The 12,723-nt window shown below is 39.7% G+C and overlaps 1 protein-coding gene across 16 annotated transcripts in view; it reads left to right on the top strand.

The window, feature by feature from the left end:
• NFASC (neurofascin) overlaps positions 1-12,723 on the top strand; it is a 124,370-nt gene that overhangs the window by 89,219 nt on the left and 22,428 nt on the right. For 5 of the 16 annotated variants that reach the window (XM_072137535.1, XM_072137536.1, XM_072137533.1 and 2 more), the window contains 7 exons: positions 512-734; positions 3,909-4,024; positions 4,334-4,538; positions 4,757-4,879; positions 5,912-6,085; positions 6,611-6,625; positions 11,026-11,214. In XM_072137535.1, the coding sequence (XP_071993636.1) occupies positions 512-734; positions 3,909-4,024; positions 4,334-4,538; positions 4,757-4,879; positions 5,912-6,085; positions 6,611-6,625; positions 11,026-11,214 (1,045 nt within the window). Of the gene's footprint in view, positions 1-511; positions 735-3,908; positions 4,025-4,333; positions 4,539-4,756; positions 4,880-5,911; positions 6,086-6,610; positions 6,626-11,025; positions 11,215-12,723 lie in introns of those variants that run through there. The other 11 variants (XM_072137544.1, XM_072137542.1, XM_072137540.1 and 8 more) reach the window with 5 other exon arrangements.

The raw sequence follows: 12,723 nt of genomic DNA, 5'->3' as shown, positions 1-12,723 counted from the left end.
TGGGCTACTATAATGTGTCTTTGTCCTCATGCACACATGTGCATTAGTCATGAGGTAGCCAAACAAAATTTGGCTAACTCACAGCCCAATAGCCTTCTGTTGGGCATTTTCTAATCACATGCACCCTGAGGCACCATGCCTCCCTACTTGTAAATGTGCTGACTGCCCTCAATGATATGCCTTTTAGAGGGCTTTTAAAATATTGGTAAAATAATCTATTTGTAAACAAAATAAAACAAGTGTTACAGCAAACAGCAATTCTTGTCTCTGGGAAAGCTGGTGCTCCAGTACTTTATTATGATACTGCCTAGCTCTAGACAGTTGTATATTCTTGTGTGCCGCCTAGTGGTAGTTACATATCAACCGAGCACCCAACAAAAGCTTACAAAAATGGAAATACCAGCTTTTTGATATCTGTTTTCATACAGATAGGAAAAGGTTTATTTTTGTCAGTCATTATCATCATAACATATTTGCTTTGACACTGCCTCATCCTGTTCTTTACCCTCAGGCACTGAACTCCACGCAAGCATATGGCCCCAATCTGCGGTACATTGTAAAGTGGCGCCAACGTCATACAGGAGAGCCATGGAGCAATGTCACAGTATGGACAAACAAGCATGTTGTGTGGAACACCCCTGTATACACCCCGTACGAAATAAGGGTGCAGGCAGAGAATGAGTTTGGCAGGGCACCAGAACCTGGCACTGTGATTGGATACTCTGGAGAAGATTGTGAGTGGTAGAAACAATTATATCCATTTTATCACCAAATCCATGTAATTACTGTAATGTCACAATTTATAAATTGTCTATTACTCACGGCGTACTTGACAAATACAATGAATTATTTGAATGGCTAGCATCACCCACAATAAAATGTACATTAAATGTCAGCAAATGGAGGGATCAAACTTAGGGTAATGCTGAATGATAATAATATATGGCAAGGAATTATTATAAATTCAGTAAGCAGTTATGTGCCTTATATTGTAAGACAAAAGCCATAAAGGGATATTCTCACCTGATCTGATATTGATGACATATCCATTTAATGTGCCAAGATTTCTGATGGATGAGAAACTGTATCCCCTGACCTCATTTGCAATGCTGCCATATCCAGCCTCTAAAAGGACATTTATGAAAGCTGTAAATAACTGGCATGCAGGCGCACTCAATGTAACAGTCCAAGAGGTGAACATTGCATTTATCTGCAGTAATATATGGCATGTCTAAGATGGAAATACCCTCAAAATGGTCATGTGATATCACACAGGTGCACAACTTATTATGAAATATGCACCTGTGTGACGTCACATGATCTTGGACTGTTTTTTTTTTCCCACAGAAAGTAAACAGTAAAGTTTCCTGTAGAATTACAAGTAGAGATCTCAAAACCATTAGGAACTGATACCAAAAGTATATTGTAAAATTGTATAGCTTTTTATCACACAAACAGTATCAATTATTGAAAACTCAACTGCAGGGGTGTAACTAGGAAAGGCAGGGAGCCATAGCAGACTTCTGAATGGGGTTCCCCTAACACCTTAAAAATATACATATTTTTATGCTCATACATTTGAGTTATAATCACACACATTTTATAAACTCTTACACGCATATTTATACACCCATGTGCATGCATTAATGCACTTATACATACAGTATATATACTTCTTATACACACCCACAGTATATAGGAATCATATATACACATAAAGTATAAACATACAAATATACAGTATATACACACACCCAGGGGCATTGCTAGGGTAACAAAAGATCTAGAGCGCAGGCCCCAGTGCATATGTGCAGAATTTTCTGTTTAAGTCACTTCTGTTCTTACCCTCACTTTATAATTTCCGCTCACACAGCATTATACTCCAAATTCTGGTTTACTATGTCCCAATTATGGCCCACACGCTTCGGCTGTTTAACATTACTCGGGGATCACAGCTGTGACAAGTGCCATGCCACAGATTGGTGGGGTTTGAATTCGGTGTATTATATTGATATATGGTACATAGAGGTCATATTTCCCCAATACCCAGCAGAGCCATCAGTCTATGGCATGGCACTCATCACGGCTGCGATCACGGACTAATCACAGAATATAATAAAGCCTCAATTACGACCCCACACAGTTAATATTAGCCCCTATATTTAGTACTAGTCCTCAAACCCCCAAACGTACGCTGTATAAAAAAAAAATCAATACCTCTCATCACTTGTGAATGTTCTCTTCTTCTCTGTAAGGAGAAAGAGGCGCTGTGATGTCACTACATTGCGTCTCCTGCCCCAGGCTGCTATAGGGAGATGCTTGAAGCAGGAGAAGCAATGTCATCGCCTCCTGTGGAGCTCACTACTCCACAGACTATTGTAGGCTCTGTAGTGGAGCAGTCCTAGGGGTTGGGCTTTTGTTTTGATGCATTTCAAAAATATGTTCAGTACTGCTCACTACTGAGCTCTTGGCCCCACCTTTGTGCTCCTGTACAGCTACTCCCTCCTGCTTCTTCACAGAGCTCATAGCCTGATAAACTGACATGAGTGGGAGAGAGGGGAGCTGTACAGGAGCATCCAAACCAAAGCCCAACCCCTGGGACTACACAGAGAATTCTATCAGGGTGCCAGGTAAGTTATAACACACAATTATATTGTAATAATGTAAATTCTTACAGAAAGCAGAAAGGTGTATTTGCAATGCACATGTAATGGGCTTTTGCAACCTGTCTTTACTGAAAATGAGGTCCCTGGTGACAGTTTACCTTTAAGGAGGCCCCCACACACACACACACCTCCAACACCTCCAGAAAAGAGAGCTGCTTCTTGAAAAATGATTGGTGGGCTTGGTAGAAAGGAATATCTTTTTTTATATTGTTACGCAAAGGCAACCACTTGTAATGAACATTTGCGTGTTTTTTACAGAAGTATTTTGTGAAATGTAACCATAAAATGCAGTTCACATAAAAGTTCTACACTCATTGGGGAGATTTATCAGAAGTGTCTGAGGTAAAACTGTTCTAGTTGCCCTTGGAAACCAATCAGAGCTCAGCTTTGGCAATGGTATGAAGGAAAACAGTAGAACGGCACTCACCCAGAAACTTCTTTTTCGATCCGGTTTATTGAGTAGTACTCACACAAAAGTAGACATATCCAGTATAACATGACGTAGGTAGGGATGAACGTAGGGACTCACGATACAACAAGGTGCATGACAGCTGTTTTGCGCCGCAGCGCTTCGTCTGACTTGCCAGGCAAGATCGAAAAAGAAGTTTCTGGGTGAGTGCCGTTCTACTGTTTTCCTTCATACCATTGACAATACATTTTCTTAGAATAAGAGCACCACCCTGCCGGATTACTCCTTCCGCCTTATCTTCCTCATACAAGTCTGACCACTAGAGACCTGAGTTTTTGAGCATACGAAGTGGTGCCCCCTGTTTTTTCTTTTTCTGTTACTTTTCCATTGAAGAGCTCAGCTTTCATTTTATAAACAGATGTGGGAAAATTAAAATTGGGCTTTGATAGGTTGCTATGGGCAACTACAACAGTTCTCCTCTCAGACACTTCTGATAAATTTCCCCCATCTTGCGCAGTATAAACTGCCTATGCTTACAATATTCTTGCTCTGGTCATGTTATACTACGACTATATCATACTTTCAGGCCACGAGGTGGCACAATTCTAGTTAGAGGTCATATACCATGGACTCTCCTCTCATGAGGAGATGCATGTAACAATAAAAAGCAGTAGCACTTATATTTTTCCATTATTTTTATAATAATAATAATGTGGAATGCCCTGCAGGGTGTGGAAAGAACTAGGAAAATAATAAATTATTTCAAATTGATCTGCAAAGAGTGGCACAGAAGTCCAGTGTGTGGTTCTGCTAAAAATTGTCTTTACCCTCAGATCCTAAAGCAGCACCAACTGATATAAAACTGAGGGTCATGAACAGCACTGCTATCTCCCTTCAGTGGACACGCGTGGCCCCTGCTTCTGTCCAAGGAAGTCTTGTGGAATACAGAGTGAGCAGATCCAGCTCCTATTTAACAGCCCAAATAAGTCTAATTAATAGTTAATCCAACTAGAGGAGGGGGAGGGACAATGATGTAACTGCCCATTAATTTATCCTTGCGGATTTATTAACCATTGTGAACCCCAAGCATGTAAATACTTTACATGAAACTTACAAACCAGGAAAACTAATTACTAAACTGATATTAAAGTGGAATAATGTGGTCTAAATGATAACATGGACTGACAGGCTGCCAAAATTCCCCCTTACTAATATTTTGAGGCTTCTTGTAAAATGATTGGGATGTGTATTTCAAAAGGCATATTACTGGAGGGAGAATAGTTTGCTGAGGGGAATTTGGGTCTCTCGGAAGAAGCTACAGCAGAGTTTTATCGGGGATCGTGTACGAGGGATCGTGTCCTTCCTGATACCTTACAGCAACTACAAAATATATATGGTAGCTGTGAACGGGAGAGGGGATGGTCCGAAGAGTGACATTAAAGAGTTTACTACGCCAGAGGGAGGTAGGTGACCAGTATAAGAACATTTCCTCTATGATACATATTAGCTGCTAATTTCAGTGTGAATGTCTGAACTGGTCAAGAATGTATCCAAACTAATTATACAACCCCTGCAGTCTCACACCGTATGAAGCCTTATACCCCAACATTCTAATAATAATAATAATGACTTTAATGTTACTTTCATTTGACATTTATTTATTTCCTTCTCACTCTTCCAGTGCCAAGTCAACCTAAAAATTTTAGATTCTATGACCCAAACCGCGAACTCATTATCCTAGAATGGAGTCCTCCAGAACACCCAAATGGAAATCTTACAGGATACAGCCTGCGCTACCAAGCATGTAAGTGAACAGCAGTTTAATAATTTTTTTCTGTTTCATTTTTATGAGTTATAATGTTGGCCCTTGAGAAGCTTATACACATTAGATAAACAGTGACCATATTATGAGTAGTAAAAGAAGGATTGGACATTTTGGATTTCTGCCTGCCCTCACCCTTTGTTCTAAACATATCTTCCGCCTATAGAAGTGTCTGACAGCAACACATATACCTGTCCAAATTCAGAACAACTGCATAATATTGATATCTGCGTGGACTGGTTTCAGGGGAACCTGTCGCCACATTTGCACATATGCAGCCATTGGCAGGTTCCTATAGAGCTCTATTAACTGACACCCTTCTTTCAGCCAAAAATTCTTTCGCTTACATCCACATAATCACCGTTTATCTTATATTACCTGGCATCAGAGAGGGACGTGCCCTGCTTGACCGGCTCCTCCCATCTACTCCTCCCCATGCCTTATGCCTACCTACTAGTCACAGTGCATCTCATGTGACCAGAGTGACATCATATCAGGTTGATGATGTCACTCTGGTCACATGTCATGAATGTAACACAAGGCACCATGTAAAAAATTTACACAATATTTCCCATCTGTACATAGGACTTTAAATGTCTGTAGTTGAATATTCGCAGAGGGTCCCTAAGGACAAGGAAACCAAGCAGGGATTTGAAGAGACACAGAGCTGTCAGTCAGAATAATGGGACATGGTTCACTGGTATCTCTGACTCTCCCCTCTCAGGCTGCCAGAGATGAGTCAGTAAAGCTAATTTGCATATCAGAAAAAAGTCTGTAATTAAGGTACAGTGTCCCACTGGCAGCTAATTTTAAGGGATATGGGGAGGACTTGTAACCCTTTATCAGCAGGCATTGTTAGTCAGGGGGTCATAATCTGGTGACAGGTCCTCTTTAAGTGCAATTGCTACCTCTTCCCGTGGTTGTTGCTCTACATTTATTAATATGTCTTTCCTTTGTATAATATTTGCCTCCTATTTAAAGATAATCATGACAACCCTTATGTTTTCCTAACAGTCAATGGTTCCAGGTTTGCAAGACCAGTGGTTGAGATACTGTCACCTAACCAGACCAAGTACACTTTAACAAGGACTGACCCGATATCACGTTATCGCTTCACCTTAAGTGCACGGACACAGGTTGGAGCTGGGGAAGTGGTCACAGCTGACACTCCTTTGAAGCAAGATGAAGGTAAAAAAATGTGATCTGATAGCATATTCTTCTAAGTATGTATACATTTAATTTTAACACATTTAAACATCTCGGAATGTAATGGAATATCACTGGGATGTGCTTCAGGATTCAAATTTCTGGCAGCCCCACAAATACTGGCAACATGCTCTTGCATAGCAGCACATGCCAACTATTTGTTGTCCGAGGAACTAATGATGTTGTGTTGTACAGCAGTATCCATAAGAGTCAATTTGTGGAAACATCAGAGAATTTTTAGATCCCAACAGGTGCACGGGACCCCACTCATAGATGAGTAAAGGATGGTGTAAGTCCAGCCACTCCACTTACTTTTGCAGTACTATTGGAGATAACTAAGTGTAGTTAATCGCCCACAGAGAAGGGAACTGCACATATCTCAAGGGAATTAAGAGGGGCTCAGTGTCTTATTTAGCTGTTTTCTTTGTGTTTATGTGTTCCACTGTTTTTTTTCTCTTCTCTTTCTCTTTGCTTTTCCCTACTCTTGGCTTTCTGTGAGGTCTGCAGTTCCCCCAACTTCAGGTAAAGTAATAAAATAACAGGGTAACATGCATGGTGCTTCAAGCATGCTTAGCTTGTGGCATGGTATTCTGTCTTTCATAGCACCACCATGTTTGAAAAACACAGTAGATTGCTTGTAGTACAGCCTTTTTCCTCAGCACTATTAAACTAAAATCATCATCTACAGGGACATTTTCTTTTAAAAACTGGTTGTGTATTGGACACAGTGGGGCACATTTACTTACCCATCCCTGCATTCCCCGATGAGCATTGAATAAACTCTGCCGCAATTCACTAAGATCGTGCGCCCGATATCATGCATTTGTCGCTTCCCCGCTCAGGTCCGCCGGAGTTCACCACCTTCTTCCAGGTGCATGTAAGTGCATTGTATGCGACACAATTTGAATGTTAAATCCCGTGCTCAGTCCGAATCAGTCAGATCATCCAGCGGCCCGCCCCCATCTTTCTATTGCATGAAAGACGGCGCTCCTGCGCCAAAATCTGATCATGTGCAACACAATCCCCTTTTAAATACCTGTCCCAACGGTGCAAATCCAGAAAACCTCGGGAAGTCTGACGGAAATGCGATCCACAGATCCTTAGCCCCAGTATATTATGTACCAACCTTTTCTGTGGTACAGTATCAGATGCTTTGTCTAGACAGACAGCACCCACAGTCTCCTCCAGGTCCAGTCCAGAACTTACCTCCTCACAGATTAATCTGACAGAACCTATCCCTCACAAACCCCTGATGTTATGACTATTATCATTGAGATACTACAGGATAACATCGCTAAGGAATCTTCAAATAGTTTTACAAAGTTTTTATTTCACTAATAGATGCCCGAAAATGTGTTAAAAATGCCCCCCCCCATCTTCTAGACTGTTCGAACAGTCTAATTAGGACACTCTATCACCAGTAAAGTGATGGTAGATGTCCTTTAAGAACTATCCTGTCCTTAAGGAATCCTCAAATATAAGGTTCTGTCTATCACAGTAAATAAGTGAAAGAAAATTAACTAAATCAACAGGGCATCAAGCCCAACAACTTAGTGCTACAGATAGGTCACATATACATCCACATATAACAGAAAGCATGTAACAACCACAATAGTATAAAGAGCTTAATGATCTTCAGATTCCCCTTTCACTATCCCTCTGCATCACAGTAAATAAGGTTCTTATATCTACGTATTTGAAAAATTATTTTTATTTCCTAAGCAATATTTCTTTCAGTCTCTGTTTTTTGTTGCCTTTATTTGAATGTATTTTTTTCTCTTTATCCTGTATCTCCTCATCACTACCTTCTTGCTTGTTTTTTTTTTCTCTTTGTAGTTAGTTTTTTGGCATAAGGTATTTATGTTTACCTGATCTATTCATAATATTTTTAACCTCCTCCCATTTATTTTGTGTACTTTTATTTTTGAGAGCATTGTTTAAATTAAGTTTTTGCTCTCCTGAACTGTAGATCTTTTGTAACCCATTATATATCATATCAGGAATATCAGGAAATGTACCATCAAAATCAATCAGGATAAACCAGGGACACTTACTCATAGATCCACACACTGTGAGGTTATCTTCTTATATTTGACCTCCATCCTTCTAAAATAAACTTTTAAAATTTAGTATTTAATTTTAAAAGTTGCCCATCATCCCTTAGATGTCACTGACATCTCACTTATAAACTATTTTTTCAAGGTATTAGTACCAAATAGTCTACTTTTGTAGCCGAATCTTAGTCCTCTGTCTGCGGAGCAAATATATATTCTTAGGGTGACATGGGCATTTATTTATCCTTACCTTTGTATTTTTACACAATTATGATACCCATGAGGTGATACAAACACCATTTTATTCTATTTATTTTTATATTCATCTATTTTTTCGTTTATTTTGCAGTCTATTTGCCAACTACAGGACATTTAAAGGAAATCTACCACTTACAAAAAAAGCTTTTTAAACCACAAAGGGTTTTTAAACCATCAAAGGGTTCTGCCACATCACACTTTGCTGCTGGGGCACTGTCCTCTGCTCCTAATTATGCACGCCTCCAGCCTGGATCAGATAACTTCCTCACTTTCCTCTTCCTGAGAGCAGGAGACATCACAGAGCTCTCCTTTGTTTGTTTAGCAGAGCTGACCAGTGCCTTACACTATGCTGCACAGCAGGCAGCATTCGTTAACATTGCATTAACAAATGCATTTGTTAACGCATTAAAACAAGTAAAAGCGTGCGTTAATCCTGTGTCACTGGTGTTATCTGATGCAGGCTGGAGGAGTGCATAATTAGGATTAGAGGAGAGCACCCCAGCACCAAAGTGTGATGTGGCAGGAGCCACTTATAGTAATTAGCATAATTCTAAAAGCAGGGTTTTTTCCATCAAAATCCCTTGGATTTATGGTTTAAGAAGCTAATACCCTTCCTCAGCATGCCTGCAGCTAGCTAGAGGTATGTGTGGTTTGAAAAGTTTTGTAAGTGGTAGATTTCCTTTAAGTTCTACCCCTGTACCTGCTCAAAGAATACCCAGTTACATACCTAAACAATATAGACTACCCACTTTTCTCGCTGCAAACCCAAACTCTTTTCATAATGGGACATGCCAGTAAACTTTCTATTAGAATTGTCATTCATGCAGAGCACTGATTGAGCTGCTTTAATGCTGCGATATATACAATGTACACAAATACAGAAAGTATCTTGTAAATGAGCTGTACTGCATGCGAGCAATGGCTAAATTATCAGTGGCGATCCCAAGTATACTAAGAGAGGTGTGCATGGCAGATGAATGAATGTATCATTTTATGTGCTTTAGAAATGGGAACATAAGGATGTGCTGCTTCATTGCCACTGATTCACTGGACCTCTTTAGTCATGTTGCAGAGTTGTCGCTACAGGCAGCGATAGTCTGTCACAGTATGGCAGATCTTTAATATGTTAAACGCAGGCTGGGGAGGACCACTGTATTGGAAGCAAGGATGTGGCAATGGAATTATAAGAAGGCTGCAAGCTTTCTTAGTTTTTAACCTGAGAGCATCTGTCTCATAAGCTCCTTTAGTATAAAATGCAACATGTACCTGGCAGCTATAATACATATGTGTATAGTGTGCTGTGGAGACCAATGCATTTTGTCATTGCTATGCAACATATGTGAATTGCTTAGTCAGCTTTGCATTTGTGCATGCTTATTTGTTGCTATCTTCCATCTGTTACGTCTTGTACTTAGAGCAGCTTCTCTCTTGATAAGGCGGCTTGGCTGTGATAAATATTTGCTTTTTACCTGCCTGCTTACCAGTGGAGTGTCATTGGCAATGTTTTCTTCTCTGTAATGTACCTAAGCATCTCTGTTTCAAGCAGACATTGTTTCACCAGATGACTTTTTTGTCTTTCAGCCGTAAATTGTTGTTGTTACATATGTCAGATTTTGGCACCTTCTCACTGGAGAATCCTCTTATTTATTGGCTTTATTCAATAACACAAAGTATCCGACCTGAATTAGGACTGTGAGGATGGTTAAGAAGGCAGATACATCTATATAAATTAAAAAAACAGGGAGTAGATTGAATTCTTCATCTAATATCAACACTGGTAATTGATATTCTGAAACAATTTGAAACATGCTGAAAAACAGCAAAAAAAGTTTTGATTTTATCCATTGCAACCTAGTATCCGCATCAGTAATAGAACTGCTGCAGATTTTAAGCATTCTGCTTAAATCTTTTTTATTTCACAGCATTTTGACAAATCCCTTCTAATTTTCTGGCACTGTAAATAAACGTGGGTTAGCCACTGATGATTCAGCACTTCCCCACAAATTCTGCAACCTTCCAAAATGGAACTCTCACTGCTAAAAAAAACCTGTGTAATGAGTAACCATCTTGCAGAAAATCCCTTCATTAAGCAATAACTGAGGCATTGATATGTTTCTAGGACATAAGGGAAACACATCAATAAAACGCAGTAAAAATGCCACTTGTAAACACGGCCTAAGCCATAAAAGGTGCCGGGAGAAATACTAACATTTTTCCTATATATTTCTTTAAAAATCCCATTTTGGTAGTTGAAAATCTAAGTCAGATATTACAGCACCTTAACATTATGCTGAATTTATTCTTAGCAGCCAATCTGTTGCACACCTTTTCATCTGTCTCTAAAAAAAATTGCAGCTTTTCTGTGTTCAATTTCTCCCTATTTTAACTCACAATATCTGAAGGAGATAACTGAAGGCAAAACAGAGATGTGGACTGGCCCTTAGCGTGTTCTGACTTAGACCACTCTCCAAAAGACTGAATTTATCGAAGTTGTCGTATTTCTGTGTGTGAGAGGTGTATTATATTGAGATGGTTGAAGAGGTCCATTAAGTCCTGGAGGACATGCATTTCTCTTCTCTTTATTCAGTCTGTTTTTCACCTTGTTCTCAGTTCCTCCTACGTCTCCAGTACCTGTTACAGATGCTCCCACAGAAATCCAAACTGTTCCCCCAACCACTCCCAGTGCTGCTACTACTGTCCTCACCACAACTATTACAGCCAGACCCACTACTACAACTGTTCTTACCACCACTGCTACTGAGAGCCTTGCAACAACTGTGGCTAGCATCCTTGAAATAGGTACAGCACTTTATAAGAAATCATTATCATCCTTAGTAAAAAAAAAAAAGTCTGACAATATCAAAAAGTCAAGGCAATAATTATTATTAAAGAATATGCCACATACTTTATTTGAGATACTAGTATTGTATTAGTATTGAGTTAAACTCAGTGTCTATATGCAGTGAACCTTAAACTCTATGGGTAGGCATATATCTAGTTTTTTGGTTTTTTACTGAGGTTAATCCAGATGTGGATGTCTGAATTTATAGGTATAAGGGCTGCGACCCACTATAGTTCTATAAAGATTCACTCAAAAGAGGCCATGAATTTTCTGTAATAATTCTTTCTACGACAAAGTAAGCTGAACAAAACATTGTTCAATGTGCTCCTAAGTATATGGAGTTTCATTGCCCACATCAAGTTGCTTACCCCCGCACACCTTCAAACATTCAATTTCTCATCAGGATAGTGGTATTCTGAGCAGTCATGTATAGTGGTGTCCAAAGGTCACACTGAATTTTTTCTAAGAGAGCAAAAGTACTCCTCTTACCATTTTTGTTCAGTATTTTGAGCTGAGGAGGAGTATGGTATTTTCAGTAATAGAAATAGGTGTTTAAAATGGTAGTAGATTGTTGACTGTAGGCCACAATTATTTAAAAAAAATTACTGGGGAGGGGGAATTGGGAGGTCTTTAACTCTTCCATTTTTGACAGTTTTTGTTTCATAATTAATTTTTTATTTACTTTATTACTATTACTCTTTAACTGGGGCAGGAGACAGCAGAGGTCACATTATGAGTTGCATACTGATTTTATGTATAGATCATACATAGTGGTGATCTAATAGAAACAGCCCAGTAGATAACTGTTACCAGTGATCTGGACACACAGATGTGCACAGAGGATGCACATGGCATCTTTCCAGCATGGCTTTTAACCCTGTCTGTTGGTGTAGGTTCATTCATGCTTCCCTCTGCAAACAAGCTTTTTGCAGAGGAAACTCACATGACCTTAACCCCATAAAGAATCTAAGGGATATTGTCAAGAGGGAGATGAGAGATTCCAGACCCAACAATGCAGACAAGCTGAAGGCTCCTATTACACAACCTGGGCTCCATAACACCTCTGCAGTGCTATCAACTGATCACCTCCATGCCACGCTGCATGGTTGCAGTCAAAAGTATTGAGTGCATTTACTGTAGACCCCAAGCAGCTTGGATTGTGCCTCTCCACTCTGTCTCCAGACTCTGGGACCTTGATTCCAAATGAAATCACCTGAAAACACCTTGGACAACCTTGAGCAACAGCCCAGTTCTTTTTCTCCTTGGCTCAGGTAAGATGCTTCTTACTTTGTCTATTGGTCAGGAGTGGACATGGAAAGCGACACCTGTCGCCCATGTCCCATATACGTCCAGCAGCGTCTACTCCTTGTGAATCTCCCCCTAATTTTTGAATGGGCTTTTCTTAACAGTCCTCTCAAGGCTCCTTTTTCTACCACATTTTTTCCTTCCACTCAACTTTCCCTTTA

Source organism: Engystomops pustulosus, chromosome 2, assembly GCF_040894005.1.
Source record: "Engystomops pustulosus chromosome 2, aEngPut4.maternal, whole genome shotgun sequence".
NCBI lineage: Eukaryota > Metazoa > Chordata > Amphibia > Anura > Leptodactylidae > Engystomops > Engystomops pustulosus.
Note: the sequence above shows the minus strand (reverse complement) of the source record. Positions and strands in the feature narration are given on the sequence as shown.